At 38.7% G+C, this 22,774-nt stretch overlaps 2 protein-coding genes across 6 annotated transcripts in view; one reads left to right on the plus strand and one right to left on the minus strand.

Moving 5' to 3' along the window:
* The window catches only part of CASK (calcium/calmodulin dependent serine protein kinase), a 233,173-nt gene that overhangs the window by 126,241 nt on the left and 84,158 nt on the right, over positions 1 to 22,774 (plus strand). For all 5 annotated transcript variants that reach the window (XM_075714072.1, XM_075714083.1, XM_075714103.1 and 2 more), the window contains exons 6-7: positions 9,860 to 9,962; positions 21,986 to 22,161. In XM_075714072.1, the coding sequence (XP_075570187.1) occupies positions 9,860 to 9,962; positions 21,986 to 22,161 (279 nt within the window). The remainder of the gene's footprint in view (positions 1 to 9,859; positions 9,963 to 21,985; positions 22,162 to 22,774) is intronic.
* GPR34 (G protein-coupled receptor 34) lies at positions 1,528 to 2,664 on the minus strand. The gene has a single exon (XM_009479666.1). It carries the CDS (start codon positions 2,662 to 2,664, stop codon positions 1,528 to 1,530), a length of 1,137 nt encoding a protein of 378 aa, XP_009477941.1.

The following is a 22,774-nucleotide window of genomic DNA, read 5'->3' on the forward strand; positions in this document are numbered from 1 at the left end:
AAAACTGAATGAATTAAAATCACATAAAAATTAAACCAAGTTTGTATCTAGCAGAGGTGAAGTGTTATGTTTACTTCGTTCAATAAGAGTTTCTGTAAAAACAGAAAATTGTAAAGAATTAGTAAAAATCCACAAGTTTTGACACAGATTTGGCATTAAAAGCCACATGATCCATCAGAGAAGTTACTGGTAGTTGTATTAAAACCAACTTCTTTACACCAGCTTACTTGAGCAATATTGCTTGTATGTGTTCAGGGTAATAAATCCTTATTTTATGGAGCTGAACAGCTAGTGTCTAGTTCATTCACCTTTCTGGCGTGTCCTGCCAGAAATTTAAGTTGTTCTTGGTATAACTGCCTCTTTACTCATCTTTGGGTCTAACAACCCCCACCTTCAGCCCCCCCTTTTTAAACAATGTTACTGTTGAAATTTTTGTTTGTGACTAAATACATGAACCTGTTTGGTTTTAATCTGAGAATATAGTTGTACCTATGGGACATTGCTGTTACATTGCTATTTACATAGCATCAGGAATTATCAAGATTATTTTAATCACATGAAAAGAGAAGGTCTGTGCCAGGGAAGAAGCGTGCAGCTGAAATGCGTGGCTTTTGAGATCTGTAAGTAGACCAGTGACTAAGCTTGAGCAAAGATCAGCGCTGATGCGTCAGGTGTTCATGAGAGCCAGTTTTCTATTCTGCTCTTTATGCTCAATTCTGTGAGTGTATTTTCCTTGTTGAACTACTATGTGTAGCTACAGTCACCAAATTTGTCAAAGTTTGTAGGAAATCTTAGGTAACTGAAAATACCCGTATGTCATCTCTCCTTTAATTTCTAATTTTCCAAAAGCATTGCTTAATTTTCCTCAGGTGTTTGACCTTGACATTCATTAAAATGTTGAAAATATAATAAGGGGCTTAGGAGGCTTGAATATTTTAATTTTGCTGGTTAATAAAACTAAGTGTATCATCTGTAATTATAACTGAATTAATGGCAGTCATACTCTTCACCTCATTTTTAAGCCACATATGTTGCTAAACTCTCTAATATTTTCTTGGAAAAAATACTTCTATAAATGTAGTTAAAATGCTGATCTCTTTGAAACCTATTAAAACAGAGAAGTACATAAAATCTGTAATGGTTTATATAGCTCTTTTGAATAGGACACAATTTGGTTTTTGCAAAATTCATCTATTATTTGCATATACAAGTTGGTAATATTAATGTCTATGTACAAGATTCCTTATACAGGTTCAAACCACTTTGTGGAAATCTCCTTAAAGAGTTAGTGTTCTAGTTTAGTCCACCAGAAGATGTCTGAGAACTTCCTATTTGGTTTTCTTGGATAAACAAGAGTGAAACACTTCTGAAAAGTAACTTCTCATTTTCACAGAGAGAAGTAAGACTTCTCTTTTTTTAACAGGAAGAAAGAGGCAGGATTAGTAGCTGTACAGTATTGCCTTTGGTACATCTTAAATTGATGGCCTGGAGTGACAGAGAGAAAGTAATATCCATTCATTTAAACAATCAAATCAGAGACTTCTTCTTTAAAGAACTTGAATGGGGAGTGGTAGTAGATAATCGCTCTTGTGTATATTGTCCAAGCTTTATTTCTGAAGTGCTTTCCAGAGTTAGGCCTGAATCTCCATGAATTCTTCTGCAAATAAGTTGGAATACAGTTTTACGGACACTGCTGGACATTAGGAAATACATAACTGGGTCTAGGCAGCTGTTAAAAGATGAAAATATGAGCATCACTTCGTTGCATTTGTGAATTATTTCCTTCCAATAGCAAGGTGGATCCTGTAACTGTGACGTAATGTAGACAAACCGGAACATGTGGTAAGGAACAAAACAGATGGTGAAAATAATGAGTACAATGAAGGAATTCCTTGCTGTCCGAGTGTATTTTCCTGCATTGGGAAAATTTGCTCTTTTCTTTGAAATTTTCAGAAGGTTCTTGGCAATTTTAACATATGAAAGTATCAAAAGGAAAAAAACTATCCAAAAAATTATTACAATAATGTAGTTCAAAATTGCTTCAGTCATTGCATTCTGTTTATTTCGGTAATGAAAGCACATAGTAGAATTGCTGTCCTCACTCTTAAAGAAAGATGGTGCAACTACTATTATAAATCCTGTTAGTGCAAATACCCACACTATGCAACAAATATGTATACTTCGTGTAATAGTTAACATCTTAGGACGCTTCACAGACTTATTTATTTTTACATAACGATCTAGACTAATTAGTCCCAACAGTACAATGCTAATATACATGTTCATATAAAATAGAGTTCCTACAATCTTGCATAAAATCTGTCCAAACATCCAGGTGTTTTTGGTAACATGATGGAGTATTCGGAAGGGAAGACAGAAGATCAGCAGAAGGTCTGCAATGGCTACATTTAGCAAGTAAACTTGGATAGAATTCCTTTTCTGATGAATGCACAGGAAAGCAAACAGGGCTATAATATTTCCAACCAATCCAACGACAAAAATAATAGAGTAAAAAACTATCAAAGCAAGTGACAGTGAGTTTTCATCTAAGCGACAACTGGCATTGTTTTCTGAGGCATTTGTGGGTGGGTTAGTTTGGTTACTCCAGAAGACTTCCTGGGATGGCAGAATGGTCAGTAAATCAGCTGAAGCTGCAGCCATCATTTGTGAGGATTTTTTTTAGCTGTTCTGTAGGGATGCAAAGAGAAATTTTAAGAATTGGATCGCCGTGGGACCATTTTCACGTGTTTGCTTGCTTTATTGCATACAGTCTTATGTGATATAAACATAAAAGGCATTAACTTAATGAACATAACTAAAGAAGAATACATTTAGACTAGACATTAGAAAGAAGTTTTTTACAATGAGGGTGGTCAAGCACTGGAACAGGTTGCCCAGAGAGGTAGTGGAGGCCCCATCCCTGGCAACATTCAAGGTCAGGTTGGACGGGGCTCTGAGCAACCTGATCTGGTTAAAGCTGTCCCTGCTCACTGCAGGGAAGTTGGGCTAGATGACCTCTAAAGGTCCCTTCCAACCCAAAGCATTCTATGATTCTATGATTCCATGAACTTAAAAAAGAAAATGCACCGAAGTATTGCTGTAACTGAGTAGAAGAAGGACTCTCAGCCAGATATCATGATACAATGTAAGTCTAGAATAATCAGTTCCCTGTTTTCCTTCTTGTGAAGTAGACAAGAACAGATGGTATAGAGCACTCACACAGATAACTATTTTTGTAATTACATCTTTTTTACTGCCTTGTATTTTTTTTAAAAACCAACTATTATGTTTTGCTGCAAATTTTAGAAATTTAGATTTTTTGTTTTATCTATAAGTACAAATAATTTTTTAAGTTCTGATGTTAGGATTAGTCTTTCTGACACAGTAAACTTTTTAATTAAGATGCAAAAATGGGTAAGCATAGCTAAGTGAAGTATTCTTGGTGTTGATACAAAGTACATAGAAATACATCAAAACAATTCTGAACTCTTCAATATTAATTTTAAATAAGTACCCAGGATCTCTTGCATGCAAGTCACTAGTTTTCAGTTAGAAAAGCAATTGTCAATATTTATTTGGCTATGTAATTTGTTATAAGTAACACTGTGAGTCAGTACTATTACAGTAGCTTGTTCTTAATAATTTATATCTTCCTGTAAATTTAAGTATTTTTTCCTTGACTGTTCAAAAATCAGTATTATGCAAAGAAACTAATATTAGCTGGAAATCACATTAATGCAGTAACAGATTGTTTTCACATCATCCTTGTTTTCATTTCAAACTTTTTAATTTCACTAAGCTTATTTTTGACCAGGAAGGTACAATCTGGAAGATAAAAGTCAGCTTTGATCAAAGAAACAAAATCAAGAAAATGTGCGGTTAGGAGACTAGAATCACAATGAGCTGTTTAGAGAGATGGTTAAGACTGATTAGTAATGATACGTCTTTTCAATTTGTGTATCATAGCAATAAAAGATTGCATAAATAAGTTTACTTAGGTGGTGGGTTTTTTCTTTTTTTTAAAGGGGCAAGGTTTTTTCCCCTAATCTCACAAACACTTCAGAATTGGTTTTGGTACTCTGAATTTAGTTGTCTAACAATAGTAGCAAGAAAAAAACAACAACAAAATTTGCATGCTAGGTGTTAAAAATGCAAATTTACATTTAAATGTGTGATACAGCTACAGCAGTGAAAATGACAGCATTTTAGGTAAAATTCTTGGTAAGACCTAGCGTACATACAGAATCTGAATTATAGAGAGGACAGTCTGAAATATTTTAAGATCCTACATTGGCTGATCTTACAATTGCATTTAATTTGTACGATATGTCAGCAGTTTTAAAAATATTTCTGGTTTCATATTTGGCATTTCATATTGTCAGGGCAAGAAGTAATTTTAGAAGTTTGTTTAAAAAAATTATGCTTTCAAATACATCTTGAAACCTATCTACTACTATAATTTCTTGTTTATGTTGCTTTTCTATAAAAATGCTTGACATCATGACTTGCATAAGTAGTGACAAGTTTTAGGTGAATGAGAAAGTGAAAAAAATTAATTACACTGCAGATACATTAGAAACATAACTTCGCTATCATAAGTTTTGTTATCTGTAAGCAAGCAGGCATGCTGAAACATAGGTATATTTAAGAAAGGGTTTGAAGGTCAGTAGTACCTTTGCAGTTAAGAGAAATCTTAATAGAAAATTGTTTTATTATAGCATATATATAAAAGAAGCCACTTACCATTTATATATTGAGAACTTCTGCTGATTTTCAAAACCACTGGTGAAGACAGGGAGGAGTAAGGTGCAGGTCCTCTTATTAGAAAGCTAAAGCACCAGCTTCTCTATGAAAGTGATGAGAATCAGCTGACACAGTACAATTAGCAACCAGGGGAAGTTTAACTAGTGTTGCAACTGTTTTTTTAAAAGATATTTTTAACTAGCAAAACTCAGTCTGTTGGAAAGATCAATTTTGCCGTTAATTTGGGCTTTGCTGGGAGAGGTTCTGAAATAAAATTTTCTCTGAGTTTCACTCTCAATTTGAGATCTGGATTTTTTTCTCAGAAACTTTGTTTCTGGTGAGCAGTGTCAGTGACTTCCTTTTTGAATGACAGTTACATTGGTACAGCCTTCTTTTTAATACTGTCATGGAAATAATATCACTTTTGCAAATGTAGGTTAAAGAGAAATCAACACCACAGTGAAATGGTACATTTTGCTTATGTTGGTGTAGTTCTCCCATCTACCTTCCTCCTTGCCTGGGGTTAGAAATTTCAGGTTGGTCTTTTTCACTCAAAATAACAGTGATGAAAGAATGTGGAAGTGCCCAAAATGTGCAGCTTAAGAATTTCAGTAAGGTAGAAGTGAAATACGATATTCAGAGATAATACCACCTGGTAATACTATTTTAAATAGCGTGTAAGGGATTGAAAATTACACTTATAAATTGCAAATTTGTAAATGGATTCTAGAAGTCCTGATAGAAGGTAGCCTAAATTTAATGATCATCTCAAGAACATTGACTTAGTATTCTTCTTAGCACTTGAAATGAGAATGTCCATGTTAACTTTCTTAATGTATCATCTGTTTAGGAATCAAGCTTTTGTGGGATTCTGCAGATTTCAGTTAGAGTTGTAAACAGGCTATGCGTTCATATTTGAAGGTGCTTGTTCTCATACACTTGAAACTTTTTAAAAGAAAACATGGGTGGTGAGGTGGTTTGACCCTGGCTGGATGCCAGGTGCCCACCGAAGCTGCTCTGTCACTCCCCTTCTCAACTGGAAAGGGGAGAGAAAATATAACGAAAAAACTTGTGGGTCGAGATAAGAACATGGAGATCACTCAGCAATTACCATCACGGGCAAAACAGACTCAACTTGCGGAAAACCAGTTTTAATTTATTACCAATCAAAACTGAGTAGGGTAATGACGAATAATACCAAATCTTAAAACACTTTCCCCCCACCCCTCCCTTCTTCCCAGGCTCAACTTCACTCCTGATTTTTCTCTACCTCCTCCCCCTGAGTAGCACAGGGGGATGGGGAATGGGGATTGCGGTCAGTTCATCACGCGTTGTCTCTGCTGCTCCTTCCTTCTCGGGGGAGGACTCCTCACACTCTTCCCTTGCTCCAACGTGGGGTCCCTCCCACGGGAGACAGTCCTCCACGAACTTCTCCAACATGGGTCCTTCCCAAGGGCTACAGTTCTTCATGAACTGCTCCAGCGTGGGTCCCTCCCATGGGGTGCAGTCCTTCAGGAGCAGACTGCTCCAGCGTGGGTCCCCCGTGGGGTCACAAGCCCTGCTAGCACACCTGCTCCAGCATGGGCTCCTCTCTCTCCACGGGTCCACAGGTCCTGCCAGGAGCCTGCTCCAGCCTGGGCTTCCCACGGGGTCACAGCCTCCTTCGGGCACATCCCCCTGCTCCAGCGTGGGGTCCTCCCCGGGCTGCAGGTGGGTATCTGCTCCCCCGTGGGCCTCCATGGGCTGCAGGGGCACAGCTGCCTCACCACGGTCTGCACCAGGGGCTGCAGGGGAATCTCTGCTCCGGCGCCTGGAGCACCTCCACCCCCTCCTTCTTCACTGACCTGGGGATCTGCAGAGTCGTTCCTCTCACATATTCTCACTCCTCACTCCAGCTGCAGTTTGTGTCCTGGTGGGCTGGTGCTTTTTTCCCCTTCTGAAATACGTTATCCCAGAGGCGCTACCACTGTCGCTGATGGGCTTGGCCTTGGCCAGCAGTGGGTCCATCTTGGAGCCGGCTGGCATTGGCTCTACTGGACATAGGGGAAGCTTCTAGCAGCTTCTCTCAGAAGGCACCCCTGTAGCCCCCACCCCCTTTCCCCCACCCCAACCTTGCCATGCAAACCCAATACATTCTACCCCTTGTCTCTGTGAATCACATATTAAAGAATTATCATTAAAATCCACATACATCACACAATCCACCGCTTTTCTCTTCACCACAATTATAATAACCGAAATTCCCCATGATCATTCCGTTCTCTAGCATTCTTCGGCCCGTGTTTTGCCTGTTACCTTTACCAATTACTGTCATTATCTCTAATTGCTCATGCCATGTTGGGTGCCAAAAAGGACTGTCATGGTTTAACCCCAGTCAGCAACTAAGCACCACACAGCCGCTCGCTCACCCTCCCTGCCCTGCTGGGATGAGGGAGAAAATACGAAAAAATAAAGTAAACCCCATGGGTTGAGATAAAGGCAGTTTAAGGAATAGCAGAGGAGGAGAAAATAATAGTAATAATAATATACAAAGCAAGTGATGCACAATGCAATTGCTCACCACCTGCTCACTGATGCCCAGCCAGTCCCTGAGCAGCGATCGCTGCCCCCCGGCCAACTCCCCCCAGTTTCTATGCTGAGCACTACGTCACATGGTATGGAATAGCCCTTTGGCCAGTTTGGGTCAGCTGTCCTGGCTGTGCCCCCTCCCAGCTTCTTGTGCACCTGGCAGAGCGTGGGCAGCTGAACAGCCCTTGTCTGGTGTAAGCAGTACTTAGTAACAACTAAACCATCAGTGTGTTATCAGCATTCTTCTTATCCTAAATCCAAAACACAGCACTATGCCTGCTACTAGGAAGAAAATTAACTCTATCCCAGCCAAAACCAGGATATGTGGTTACAGATTATGACTTTACAGGGAGTCAGACTGAGCTTGTTGTAGCTCCTTTGCACTATTTTGAGTTCCTAGTTTTGTAATTTAAACACTAATATATTCTCAAAAAGCAGTATGTGAATTTGACATCCTTCCTTTTAAATAATACAGTTGACTGCAAAGGGAGGCTTTGAGTAAATGCAGCAAGTCACTCTATATCAAATGCAGCAGTCTGGCTATGTGTATTAAATACTAAATTGTGATCTAATAGGTTTTGACTTTCTGTTGCTCCCTCCTACACCAGTCAGTATCCATCCAAATTGTTGTATAATACTATTCCGTTTTTATACATTACACCTCACTGTTATTAGTGGAAAGACTGTGTCTGGAATACAGTTTAGAAACCTAAACAATTTCCCCTCTCATTGGGATATTTATTAGAAGCATCATCCCTTTTCTGCATTTGGAAAGTGATCAGTGAATTCTGTGGTTAAGGTTCAGAATAGTGTTTTATGTTCTCTGTGTGATGGATAAGATCCCACAAAGTGTATCATAGGCAGGATGTTTCTGCTGGAGAATTGAAACAGTGTAAGGCTTACAGGTGAAAGGTAAAAGAAAAAGGTAATACCAGGTAAGAAATTATAGGCATTAATTTTAATCTCCATTTTATTATGATTTCACTTTCTGTTCCTTGTGAGTTCTGTTAAGTCCTGAAAGGATTTTGCTGTGCCTGGGATATTTGAAAGGGAAGCCAGGGAAAAGGATTCCATGCCAGAAAAAAAAAATCTGAAGTTAAGAAATTATTTCAAAAAACCCCGAAGATTCCAGCTTCTGTTTGCTAAGGAAAGGCTCTGAATGTCATCTACCTGGACTTCAGCAAAGCCTTTGACACAGTCTCCCATAGCATTCTCCTTGGGAAGCTGGCAGCTCATGGCTTAGACTAGAGTACTCTTCTCTGGGTAAAAAACTGCTTGGGTGGCTGAGCCCAGAGAGTAGTGGTGAATGGAGTTAGGTCCAGTTGGCATCCGGTCATGAGCGGTGTTCCATAGCGCTCCATTTTGGTGCCAGCCTTGTATAATATCTTTATCAATGATCTGGATGAGGGGATTGAGTGCGCCCTCAGTAAGTTTGCAGATGACACCAAACTGGGTGGGAGTGTCAATCTGCTCGAGGGTAGGATGGCCCTGCAGAGGGACCTGGACAGGCTGGACCGATGGGCTGAGGCCAGCTGGATGAGGTTCAACAAGGCCAAGTGCTGGGTCCTGCACTTCAGTCACAACAACCCCATGCAATGCTACAGGCTTGGGGAAGAGTGGCTGGAAAGCTGCCTGGCCGAAAAGGACCTGGGGGTGTTGGTAGACAGCCGGCTGAACGTGAGCCAGCAGTGTGCCCAGGTGGCCAAGAAGGCCAACAGCATCCTGGCTTGTATCAGGAATAGTGTGGCCAGCAGGAGCAGGGAGGTGATTGTCCCCCTGTACTCAGCACTGGTGAGGCTGCACCTGGAATACTGTGTCCAGTTTTGGGCCCCTCACTACAAGAAAGACATTGAGGTGCTGGAGTGTGTCCAGAGAAGGGCAACGAAGCTGGTGAAGGGTCTGGAGCACAGGCCTTATGAGGAGCAGCTGAGGGAACTGGGGTTGTTTAGCCTGGAGAAGAGGAGGCTGAGGGGAGACCTTATCTCTCCCTACAACTACCTGAAAGGAGGTTGTAGTGAGGTGGGTGTTGGTCTCTTCTCCCAAGTAGTTAGCAATAGGACGAGAGGACATGGGCTCAAGCTGCGCCAGAGGAGGTTTAGATTGGATATTAGGAAAAATTTCTTCATGGAAAGGGTAGTCAAGCATTGGAACAGGCTGCCCAGAGAGGTGGTGGAGTCCCCATCCCTGGAAGTGTTCAAAAAACAGTTAGACGTGGCACTTTGGGACATGGTTTAGTGGGCATGGTGGTGTTGGGTTGGTGGTTGGACTGATGATCTTAGACGTCCTTTCCAATCTTAATGATTCCTAGTTTTTACTGTCATTATAAATGATCCAGCCACCAAGCCAGGACGTGTGGGGTTGCTACTCCACCCTTAATTGTTTTAGTGGTGGACTTGGTAATGTTAGGTTAATGGTTGGACTGGATGATCTTAAAGGTCTTTTTCAACCTAAATGATTCTGATTCTGTGATTCTATGAAAATGCGTCCTAAAATGCAAATTGTATTTCTCAAATAACCTAATAATTTGTCTGGGGTTTTGTCTTTTCAGCCACACTGTGTACTGCTTGCCTCAAAAGAGAATTCAGCTCCAGTAAAGCTTGGTGGCTTTGGGGTAGCAATTCAATTAGGAGAGTCTGGGCTAGTTGCTGGAGGTAAGAAATTTTCCTTTGAAGTTATGTAATATTATGCATGTTGTACTGCAGTCTTGTTCTTCCAATACAGCGTGGTCTACAAAACAAGAGCTCAAAAATAATCTTTCACTAAAGACTTTGTTAACATTATAAATACATACAGTTAACCTAAAGTGCTAGTAGAATGTAACATTGTTGTGCATACATATATTGAGTATTAAATCCGTCTAAATGTTACTCAACAGGAGCTTACACTGGTTTGATCAAAATAAAATTGAAAAAAGCAAAGAATTTTCCATTTTAATACAATCTTTGGCACAGTTCTTCCATGCTTGACAAAGCAAATCAAATAAAAATGCTATCAGGATTGAAATTAATGTTGAAGCAATTGAGTAAGGACTTACTACAGCATCCTCAATGCTCCCCTATGATTCTTAGGCAATTTCGGTCAGAATGCTATGCTGTTTAATAGCAAAATCTTACTAGTTTTCACATGTGACTCTTTTCTGTGTTTTAATATTTCATTGTAATTACTGCATAAGACATCAATATCTTGATATGTATGTGTATTTTTTGACTAAGTGTGTTTTGTTTTTTGTGGATTTTATTTCCTCTAGCTGCCTTCCATATTGTTCCAGACAATAGGGTTATGCTTTAATCAGCCTGCACAGATGAAGACCCAATCAATTTTCTGATGCTTTCATTGCCAGAGTAGGAGACCACAACAAAAGATTTCGTTAGTTTTAATTTTTTTTCTTCAAAACAAGTAACTTCTTCTCAGTACCATGCTTCTTCAAAAACTCTCATTTCCTAATCTAATTACTTAAAGGTCTGCATCAATTTGGCTTTTATATGCTCTTTAAAATAAAAAGCAAATCCAATATAAGCATACCAACAGCTTCCATTCTCTTCCACATATCACTAATACCCTGGAAATATCCAGGTATCATACTACCTAGAGGCCTAGGTACTTCTTTTCAAAGAAAATATCCGTTCAGTTAAGCTGCTGTTGTTTCCTTAATAACAAGGTCACTCCTTTCTTTACTTTTCCTGTGTTTCTCAGATTTTTTGTACCTCAGACACTGCTTTTTTTAGTGATAGTTCCTACACTTTTGTTTATGATTCTGTCCTTTTTCTTCTTTATATTCTCACTGAGCAACTTTATCCATTTCTTGTTTCAGCTACTCTTCTGGAGGTAGTCAGATACAGTGTGCTTTCTTTCAGACTACTAGCTATCTCACAAGAAACCTCAAGTTCAACTTGGAAAAAAAAATCCTGAGTTTTTCCCCAAATTTGTCATGTCCTTCCTTTGCTGTTACCATGCACTCTTCTGTGATCCCACTCACTGTTTGTGTGCTCAACCTCCATGCAGTTATCAGAACTGGTCTGGTCTTTCCTTTTCTATGCAAAAATGTTTTCATTCCTTTCTGCTTGTTTGTAGTACTTATGAAAGTTTCTTTCTTAAGCCTCATCAGTATAATATTTACCTCTATCTTTTGCCTCATCCATCTCAACTTCTGCCATACCAGTCTGCCGCATTTTGGGGTTTTTTTTCCCCTCTCTCTCAACTGTCATTTCCAATTTGTAGCCTTTTCTTTAGCACTTGTTACTTCCAGCTTCAAATTCCTCTCGCTTTCAGGGATACCCAGAGTAATCCCACTTCATTTATATACCACGAAAGGTCTCAGTTCTACTACTTGTTTCAAGCTTTCTCCTTAACAGGCTCTTTATCTCTTTCTTCTCATCTTCCATTCCAGTCTTTATACCAGAAACTACATCTGTTATCTGGCAATTCTTTCCCCTTCCAGAGTCCTACCTGAAGGGATGTTACTAGACAGTCCCCTACACAGAACTTGCAAGATTTTATTTCTTCAATTTTACAGTACGACCCCATATCTGTTATATGAAAGTTAACAATACTGTCTGTTTGAACTGGGCTATAATTTTCTTCTAAAAAATTGTTTATCTACATATTTGTTTAAGTAAGTTATCCATATGCCCTATGGATAAGTTTTGTTTTGTAATAATAACAAAAAACTACAGGCACTACTTCTCAGTTGTCTCCTAAATGCCATAGAAACTCTCCTTATAGAGAACTTTGAGCAGTATAATAACCAACCTGTTCACTTTCACATTCTTTTTCTAATTTTTAGTGAAAACATTGATCCAGCTTAACATAGTCAATTATTTCCCTTTCAGCATGGCAATTCCTGTATTTGGTGGTTAACACATCAAAAAAGAAATTCTCTATTAAATAAGAGCTATTATGACATTAAGGTTCTCTTACGGACCCTAAAACCCCCTGTGCTTCTAACTCATTTCAGTGCTCAGTACACCTTAAAATTTTTACAGTACTGAAAACACAGTGCCTTATGCTTACAGAAAGTGCAATACTTATTAATCTTTCTGTATCTAGGTAATGCATATTACCACCATACCCTAGCATGATATCCTCATTAGTAGTGTAAATCCCTATGTAGATGACCCTGGTGTTCAAGAACAGAAATCTTTTATCTATCTTTGGTTTATGTTGCTTGGATTAGTTTATCTTTTAAACCAGAAAAGGACAGCTTTTCTTTAGAAAAAGCATGTCAACATTGAAAGTAATGTAACTGTAGTAAAGTTGTACTGATAAGACTCTGCACTTAATCTTGCATAAAACCTCAGCCATTATGCAAAAGCTCTTCAATATCTATGATGGCCACTCTCTTTTGTGGTAGTATTTTTCTCCTAAAATAGGAGTTGCTATATCTAAAACATTCAGTGGTTAACAATGTTCTAAGAATTTTTTATTGCTTTCATGCATTTGCGTTTGTGCCATTTTGCTTACCTTTTCACAATGACACACCTGTGCCTGACAACACCACATTGTGTGTAGCCCAGGAGAACACAAATAGAAGGGAATTTTCTCTCTCAATGTCTTTGAAGCCTGCCTTCTAGGGTACAGGCTTGGTTTGTTTGGGACTACGGAATTTTCTTAACCTAACAAAAGACATCTTTTTTGCCAGTGTGCATAAATTGGTTTTGGGGGGAAAGGGGATTTTTGTAATAAACTAAGTCCCAGATATTGAAAGTAGACCAGTCCCAATCTTTTGATGTAAGTCCAAAGATAGACTTGTGTTGTTTAGAAGGATTATAACTAGTGTTCTTTTGAGCAGATAGAGGGTTATTTAACAGAAGTGTAAGAGAGCTCATGATAACAAGCTATGACATCATACTAGATATCATTAATGAAAATGTCTGTGGAATAGATGTTAGGAACATGACTGTATTTTATCAGCTAACAACCCAGTGGAGTTTATTTTTAAGGGAGTTTTATTATTATTAAGTAAGTACCAAAAAAAGGACATAGCCATAACTCATTTTTCATAAGACCAGAATGGAAATGTAGGGAAATATTTTTTGTTCCACTGTGTTTGCCCATAAGCTGCAATGCAACAAATAAGAAGCATGTGTCGTCTTCTGAGTTACAGGCAATTGTTTTCATGAGCTACCAATCTCTGAAGGTCTCTTCTTGCAGTTCTTATGATCAGAAGTGGAAAATTTTGCTCAGTGTATTTGTTTGAAGCATTGAAGTAGATACTGCCAGAATTCCATCTTAAAGTATACATAGTAGTTACAGGTCACCATAATTTATAAGTGAACTCTTTTATGGAACAGGATTTAGACAGGAAATAGTCCACGTTTGCATGGTTATGATGCAGCTGGAGTAGTGGAACCTCTGGGAAGTCAGTGATTTAATAGAGCAATCTCACGTTATGAACTCTGTCTTCTTCCTTGGACAATTTTTCTTTCAGAATGTGGTATGAATTGTCACAATATTTTCTTAAATAAATGTGATTTCAGATTTATCAGATATCAAATATCTTGGATGCTAAATTTTGGGATTTTTAGCTAGTATATGGTATAAAAGTCTGAAGGAACAAAAGCCATTGAGTTCACAAGTGCTATTTCCTCTACTTAATCTACTTATTGTCTCCTAGTTTCAACTAGTGCAAAGTAAGATAACTGTATAGACATAAATGGCATGAGTTTCTATACTAACTGTCAAGTCTTATCTATAGATAGTTAGCTGCTTTTCACTTTTTGCCTTTAGCAGCAAAATGTCACAGGTACCATGATGCTAATCCAGTCCAGTATTGATTTTTATGTATTATTAGTTAGCCTCCCCTAAGTTGCTTTAGAAACCTATAGTATCTTCAGGTATCCTAACACAATCATCATCATCTTACTAGAAAACATCTTAGGTGTTCTTAATAGAAGTACAGCACATAAATATCAAGTGTTCTCTGTTCTTCATCAGCTAGCCTTTTAGACTTACTACAAAAATAGCCAAGGAAGGCATTACCATAAAATTCCCTGCAAATGAGGCTATGGAATTGAGGTGGGGGGGAATATCTTTTAAGTTCCTTATTTTTGTTTTGTCCCATCAATGTAGAAATGATCATAGAATGGTTTGGGTTGGAGAGGACCTTTAGAGGTCATCTAGCCCAACCCCCCCCTGCAATGAGCAGGGATGTCTTCAACCAGATCAGGTTGCTCAGAGCCCCGTCCAACCTGACCTTGAATGTTACCAGGGATGGGGCATCTACCACCTCTCTGGGCAACCTGTTCCAGTGTTCCACCAAACTAGATCTTCTTTGTGGTTTTATAAACCCCAGTTTAAAAATCATATTTTTGAAATGTTGTTTTTTTTACACTGCATAGACTTTTCTTCCTTTTTATCATCAGTGTCTGAATGATATAGCAAATCTTTCTTTTGTTTTCCAAGGAGAGGTAAATGCTGGTAAGCTGAGGTCCTACACTAGTATTCTTCTTTCACTTAAATGGTAGTGTTTCTTTCCTCTGCAAAGCAAGAGCACTGTTTCACTTTTTTTTTTTCCCCTGAAAAATAAAAAAAATGTGAGCCTCTTCAAAGCTTTGCCTCTTATAGACTTTGTTTTATTTAAAAGATACAACTGTGGTTTACTGTCTTTCAGAAATTCCACTTCACATCTGGGTTGATTTGAGAGTGCTTACAGGAGGCTAATGTGTTTAAAAGTCAATTTAGGTTTACTTCCTCCATCATAGTTTTATGGCTGAAAAGGCCATTGAATCAATTATTATAATTCGTCTGGTTAACATGTGATCTTTGCTTTGTTCATTTTCTGGACATTAATATCCAGTTGTCTGCTGATGCATCTTTTAAAATACATTTTCTTCAGACATTCTTCTGTGCTGAAGCTGAATTGCTTTTTTTTTCCCTTTTTTTTTTAAAAAATCTCTTCATCTTCTCTGTACACCTGCTATAAACATCTCTATTGTCTGGAGTAATGTGGAAAGGAATTAAAAGTAGCAAAGCATTGACCGATCTGATCTGTTATGTGTGATTCTTCGATTCCTTCCACATTATTCTGGACATCCTACTCTTTTAGAAACTCCTTAATTTATGAACATATTTCTTATTACACTATTGTGAGAGGTCAGATGGTGATGTTTATTAGTACCTCACATTTTTTTCCTAAAAATTATTTGTTCCAGTTGTTTCCTTATACATCGTTCAGATACTACTGCTGTTGAAAGACTCTCCTTCTGATATCTTGGTCATCAATCCCCTGCCTTAGGGATGACAAAATCTGATTGGGTCTCTGTATATACTCTTCTTCTTGTGGAAAGCATAGCCCTATTGTCTGGAATAATATGGAAAGAGTCATAGAAACTAAATTATCAAAGGTAAGTCAAAATTTATCTTTAGTGCTTGTGAATGATAACAGATTGACAGCTCCTGAAGACTGAAGCTCTCTGTTTATCCACAGGAAAAAATCAGAAAAATTAGCAATTTTATAAATTTCCAGACTACCAACATGCCTCAAAACTGGCTGATAAGAAAGCTTACCTCTAGAAATAAGATGTCTAATGTCTGTACCTATTCAGGCATTGAGTACTTCCTAAGTCAGCAAACACTTCGATGTAGTCAATTATTTACAGTTAATTGGATGGGGGCGAGTATCACATTGAATACATACCACTGCTGTGTCTTCATATAGTGATGATTTTCAGTTGATACTACTCTAGAACGGATAAGAAGAACCTGCAAGCACATAGACAGAAAATTCATTCCAGTCTTCCGTATGATTTCTTCTCACATACAGATACAACTAAAATTCATGTGTGTATGCATGCATGCAGTATTTATTTAAATAAAATAATGTTATTTTTTCATGGGCAGTCATTCAAATATATCCATGAGTGTTCTTATATCCTGAAGAATAAAAGAGCTGTGGAAGACAGAAGTTATATATTAAAGAGAGAAAAATGCCTTTGCTTACTGTTCTTTCTCACAGTGCCTCCAAAAAGATGCAAATCTTCTCCCAAAACACCAAAGAAAATTCAAAAGCTTCTAAAATATTTTGAAACAATTGAAGTGTTGAGAACAATTTTAAAATTTTACACTGGACATGTTTAGAAGGCAAATTTTCTGCTAGATAATTTTCAGCAGAAGTGATACTTGGTCTAAAGAGCAGTGAGTATTCATGATTTTAGAAAACTTTTCTGTCTATAGATTTCGTTTGTCCTGTTCCTGATACTCACCTTACTGTTCTTCTAGTTGCAACATAGGAAAAATCCCTATCTATGTAAGTTCATGTGTGCACTCCATTCATTGTGCTGAGCTAAGTGCAGCTCAGAAGTGCAGCTCAGCAGTCCTTGCTCAGGTCAGTTTTTAGAATAACCTCAAAATCACTGTTTGCTCCTTTGATGAACCCAGTGAAGTGGTTAGTTGTCATATGGATGAGAGCTGCCCCAGAAATTACTTTAGCCTTTTTAAGTTTCTAATACATACATACACATATATATGCATTTTTTTACCCTGTTTAACTGGACAGTCCAGTCTCAACCAATTAAGTTTCTGTTTGTTCTGAGTTTGCTTTTTCATGGAGATGAAATTGTGATTTCTACCACCATCACACACACACACACACACCCCCATCTAAAGTATCAGTAATCTGCACTAAAAAGGTTACAAAACCAAATAATTTTGTATTTATTTTCACTAATTATAATCTAGCAGTGGTAAATGGCAGGATTTTATTAAGTTAGCCAGGCCTCCTCCTTCTTTTCATTTGTATTTATGGAGTTCCCATTTTAAATTTAAAAGTGAGTATTAAGGTTTAGTAGTACTGATTTTTCAGCATGCTATTAAGTAGCATCCATTTTTCACCAAGAGGAGTCTGTTGGGGTCTTAAATAGCTTTGTAGAATGTTACCTATTACTGAACTAGTCTAGTCCTTCTGCTTAACATCAAGCAGTTCATTAAAGTGGATTTTTATGGTATACTGGTGTTGAACCAGGGCAACAAAGATGCAGTTTTTCCACCTGTGATCTAAGTTCTTTAACTTCCAAGGGAGGAGAAAGAAAATTTGGGATGATCAGAGAGGGACAGTGTTTTTTAACCATAACTTCTAAGTCTGTCAGTTTGTCTGTAAGAGCTCTAGAGTACTAAGTAAACATGCAGCCTCACATTCTGATGTGATGTCACCAGATAAAGCAAAATAGGAACCTTGAAGTATCAAGAGGCTATAATTTGTCTATTGTCACATAGAAAGTAGGAAATAAACCTCAAGAAGCTTGTTCTGTTAGAAAAAAGTGTGTCTGTGGAAAAAAATTATAATATAATGAAGGTCATTGGTAATGAACAGAGTGCTGGCAGTGGAAGGCTACTGCGTAAGAAATGTTCATATAATGTTTTGTCTGCAATTTTGATAAATGTTCTGTTGCAAGTTATGTTTGCTGCATGTTGATGCAGTAGTTTTGTAAGTATTTTTGTATTTCCTTGCCCTGTGGTCAGGAAGTGAAGTAAAGGGGGAAAGGAAATCTGAAATTGTTGTCCACCATCAAGACCCTGCTTTGCAAAATTTAGGGAAGCTGATTAATGTCAGTCTCAAGAAACTATTCTGTTCTGCATATATTTATGAGTGCGTATAAATAATAAAGGATTTTTCTTGCTTATCAATTTCTGCAAAGTAATTTTAATTTGAAACATTACTTGCTGAAGAGGAGAAGGAAGCAAAAAAATATGCACTTTTGATACTCTCTTGACACGGTAGATTACTTACTTTTTACAGCTCGTGATTAAATCAGGTAAGGTGGTATCTGAAAACTGAAAATGAAAGAAACAAGCTGCATCTTTGGAGGAAGACTCATCTTGTTTTTCCCCATTTAGTCAGTATTCGGTATGTTAATACCAGCATAACTATATGTGGTGAGCTGACCTTGGCTAAGGGCCGAACTCCCACCAGCTGCTCACTCACTCCCCCTCCTCAGCACAGCAGGGGGAGAAAATAGGATGAAAAAGCTCATGGGTCAAGGTAAATACATGCAAACTGCTTACCAGTTACCATCAGAGGTTAAACAGACTTGACTTGGGAAAAAGCAGTTTAATTTATTGCCAGTTCAAATAGATTTGGGTAGTGGGAAACAAAAAAATAATTGAAAACACCGCCTCCCCTCTTCCCCTTCCCAGGCTCAACTTTACTCTTTTGCTCCTGACTCCCTTACCTCCCAGCCCTGTGTGGTGCAGAGGGAGGGGGAATGATGGGCAGCTGTGGTCAGTCCATAATGGCCTCTCTCTGCTGCACCTTCCTCCTCACACTTTTCTCCTTCTCCAGCGAGGGTCCTCCCATGGGCTGCAGTCCTTCAGGACAAGCCTGCTCCTCCTCCTGCGTGGGTCCTCCACAGGCCACAGTTTCTTCAGGGAATATCCACCTGCTCCAGCATGGGGTCCTCCTTGGGCTACAGATGGATACCTGCTGTAGTGTGGGGGGCTGCAGGGGCGTACCTGCTCCGGTGTGTGGACCTCCGGGGGCTGCAGGGGAATCTCTGCTGGAGCACCTGGAGCACCTCTTCCACCTCCTCCTGTTCTCACCTCGGTGCTTGCAGGCAGTTTCTCATGCTTTTTCCCATACTTCTCACTGCTGGACAATGTTTTTCCCTTTCTTACGCACACTTTCCCTGAGGCACCACCATCTTGGCTGCTGGGCTCAGCTGTGCCCTGCAGTGGGTCCATTTGAACCGGCTGCGTCCAGCATGGGGCTGCCCCAGCTTCTCCTCACAGAGACCACCCCTGCAGCCCCCCAGCTCCCAGAGCCTTGACACCTAAATACCTACACCCAATAATGCTATTGTATTGCTTAGGTAGCATGTGTTGCTGCTAAATGTGCTATTTTACACCACAGGAGAAAATGTAGGAAGGGTAACTGTTTCCTCAGAACAAGATATTCTATAGGTCGGCCTTCACTGTACTGCAAATGCCCAGCAGACTTAAATGCATTGGCAAAAAAAAACCCAAAAATGAAACCCAAACCTTTAGGTCTACTTCTCACAGCACATAGTCATTTTTTTACCATGTTCGTGTCTGCAATTGTTTGCTTAAAACACAAAGGAGATCCCAAGCTGAGAGGAGTGGCACATAATTATTGGAAATACACATTGAATCGACTTAGATACCATTTGATACATAGGATTCTTAGTTTCATTAACTACTTGATCCAGACGACTGTACGTCTCCCTCTTTTAACTAGCTTTATTTGTCCTTGTGATACTTTGTCTTATAGTGATTTCTGCTAGACTTCCCAGATTTCATAACAGAAATTAAAATGAAATAATTAGAAAGCCTGGTAGGAAGGCAGAATCTTCAGAGTATATATGATTTTCCGTTCATATTGATAGAAAAGTTTTGAACAAGCTTTATTACCACTTTTTTTTTTTTTTTTTTTTTACAATGTGTAAGAAAGGTTACACCTGCTCCAAAGTTGCAAACAGGTTCCTCTGCACCCAAATGCCAGGAAGTTTACCACTGAGATAAAAAAGACTTGGGTAAGCCAGGCTGCTCCGCGGTCTTGCGTGGTGTCTTCTGTACTAAAGGTTTCCAGGCTGTGGTATGCATACCATTAATGTCACATGAGCAGTCTAAGTGATGTACAAATACTGTTTGAAGAGGCAGGTGTTGCTGCTTATGTACATGCATAGCCTGATTCAGAGCTGGAAATGTTAATGCTTTTGCTGTCACAAATGATGGCATCTTAGGGGAAAAAAAGTTAGGAAAACCTTACAGGTAGATTTGTAGGCACGTGAAAAAAAAAAGGCCAAAACCCGAGAGTTCTCAGCAACTTGTGCATACTGGATGTATATACTTTCCATTTTCCTTCCCTTCCCCATCACCAGGCATCTAAAAGAGAAAGACTTTGGGCCATCTAAGGAGGTAATGCTTCCCCTCATGTTTGTGAGAGTGAAGATTTGGCTTTGAAGTTTATCAGTTAGGCTGAAAGGTACATTGTAAGCCTATAAATTGTGTATAACCAACAAGAAGAATTAGTAATCTTTCCCCCCGTCCATCTGTCTTTCTCTGTCCAGAGTAAATATCCTTCCTCTTCCCCCAGTGATATGAGGGATGAGCTGGACTTGCAGCATCTTGCTATTTTACTCTTTTTTAGCCCGAGAAGGAACTGCCCCTTTGCTATCATGTCAGCCTAGACTGCAGGGACTTTTTAAGATGCCGACCTAGCTTAGTGGTGAGGTAACGTTCCTTTGTCACAGGCACATTCCTAACATTTGTTTGGCAGAGGGATTGCCTCATAAACTGGGAATGAAAAGGTTTAACACAAAGCCAGATGAAGAAGTTTGACAATGGTGGTGTTTCTCCTTAAGAATAGTATGGTGCAAAAGCTACCATCTTTCTGTCAATTTTTTAATCCTTGTAGATGCAAAAAAGAGTGAGTGGGGACTAGGTAACAGAGCATGGTTAGATCGTATTCCTGCATTATGTGGTATAAACAAAGGATGGTCTTTACTGAGTAAGCTAGTGCCAGATAGTCTCCTAGGTGTTTGTTACCAGTGCTGTGAGTTAGCTAACACACATTCAAATGGTGTGCAGGATAGGCTAGTCTAACAAGAGTCTCTTTACAAGACAAGACTGAATTAAATACATGCCATGCAAACACCTCCGATTCTCTAGGCTGCGTTGTAAACTACCCTAGCCAGCACAAAGGTGCTGCAAGCCTTGAATGGAGCCCCTGAAGTCCACTGTAGTATCATTGAGCAAGAATAATTTATGAAGGTGGTACAAGTGGTAACAGTTTGCTACAGTTGTGGGTTTTTTTCTTCTGGTGGTACTTGGTGGAACCAGGATATCCAAAGACTACAAGTATTTGTAAGTGTCAGTGATGCCCTGAGCATTCAAAGCTTAATTCTTGCAAATCCTTTGCAGTGGAAACAAACCTCTTTACAATGGGAAAAATTTACAGGGAGAGGTAAAATGTTTGTTGCTTTTATTTGGCTTAATGTGTTACACAGAAATTGAATGAAGTCATTCTAATCAGTTTACCCACTCAAAAGATTAGTTGGTACTAAATATGTTTTGTTTCTGTGGGTGTACGTTCATTACCAATCCAAAATCAATACTGTCCCAGAACCATTACTGTGTGGCACTCATTGAAAGCACTCCATGAAAAAAATTAGCATTATCTTTTTATCTCTGGTAAGAGATTGCCTGCTTCAAGTAAATGAGCACATTTGCCAGCATTTTGCATTATTGTTGGCAGTTTCAGTAGACTGGCTAAGGTTTAGGCAGAGCATCAGACCAAACTATGCCCTTGCCAGTTAGAGGTGGCTTTTTCAAGTAAGCACTGTAGACTAGAACTCTACAATATCTTTGTACATGCTCTCTGGATAAATAATTCCTGTTTCAAAGGTTGTACAAACTGATATTTTTACTTTTATATGGCATGTTTCACTGAAGAATCTTAGTGCTCTTATATAAGTCTTGTTTCACAGTCTGCAGAGTGGGACAGAATGTTCCTCAGTTTATAAATCAAGCAAAAGGGAAACTACTAATTTGTCTCACTGGATATATTTAATAAATACTAAACTTAAGGAAAAAAGAATTGTATTAAAAGTTTAACCCATGAACAAAACTTATTAAAACTGTTTTAATTTAATGCAGTGATATTCTTCATTTCCATGTTTGACACGTATCATTTTGACTCAATTTTCTTTTTATTTCTATTTAGGACGTGTAGGAACACCTCATTTTATGGCCCCAGAAGTGGTAAAAAGGGAACCTTATGGGAAGCCTGTAGATGTTTGGGGATGTGGCGTGATCCTTTTTATCCTGCTAAGCGGTTGTCTGCCATTTTATGGAACCAAGGAAAGATTATTTGAAGGCATTATTAAAGGAAAATACAAGGTAAATGACAGTATACCTGAGTCCTTTTCCAGTGAGATGAGCTCTGCTGGTAACATTTCTGGAAGTTGATTTTTGTATTTAGCCTGATTTAAATTTGAAGCTTATAGAAATCTGTGTTACACAGGAAGAGAGATTATTTTTTCTCTCCAGTCTATCTTGTTCCTGCTGTGTTTTGTATCAGTGTTAGGAATTAGAATATGGAAATATTTACTCAGATGAAATAATAAATGGGTGCAACAACTAGACCCTAATTGTACATTGAACTCGGTAGGATTACATAAGGTTTAGCTGTGAAGTATAACATACTGTATGTTACCTTAGGCTTTGAAACAAAATGTATGTTACCGTAAAAGTGTAGTTACGCATTTTCCTTTTTAGTGCAGTATGTAGTAAAGTGCAGCTGATGATTCAAGAGGAGCCACTTGCAACTGAAAGCAAATCGGTGTGTGTGCAAGATAAGCATGTTTCACAACATAAGCATCCTAGAGCCATTATGGAGGCAAATTTAAAGCTTCGACTTCACTATTTTTGCGTTTTTGTCAAAGATCAGTTTTGCCCTACTTTGCAACCAAGGTCATACATGAGCTGTGTATTAGTGAATTAAGAGTGGAAA

This window comes from Pelecanus crispus, chromosome 1, assembly GCF_030463565.1.
Source record: "Pelecanus crispus isolate bPelCri1 chromosome 1, bPelCri1.pri, whole genome shotgun sequence".
NCBI classification, from domain to species: Eukaryota; Metazoa; Chordata; class Aves; order Pelecaniformes; family Pelecanidae; genus Pelecanus; species Pelecanus crispus.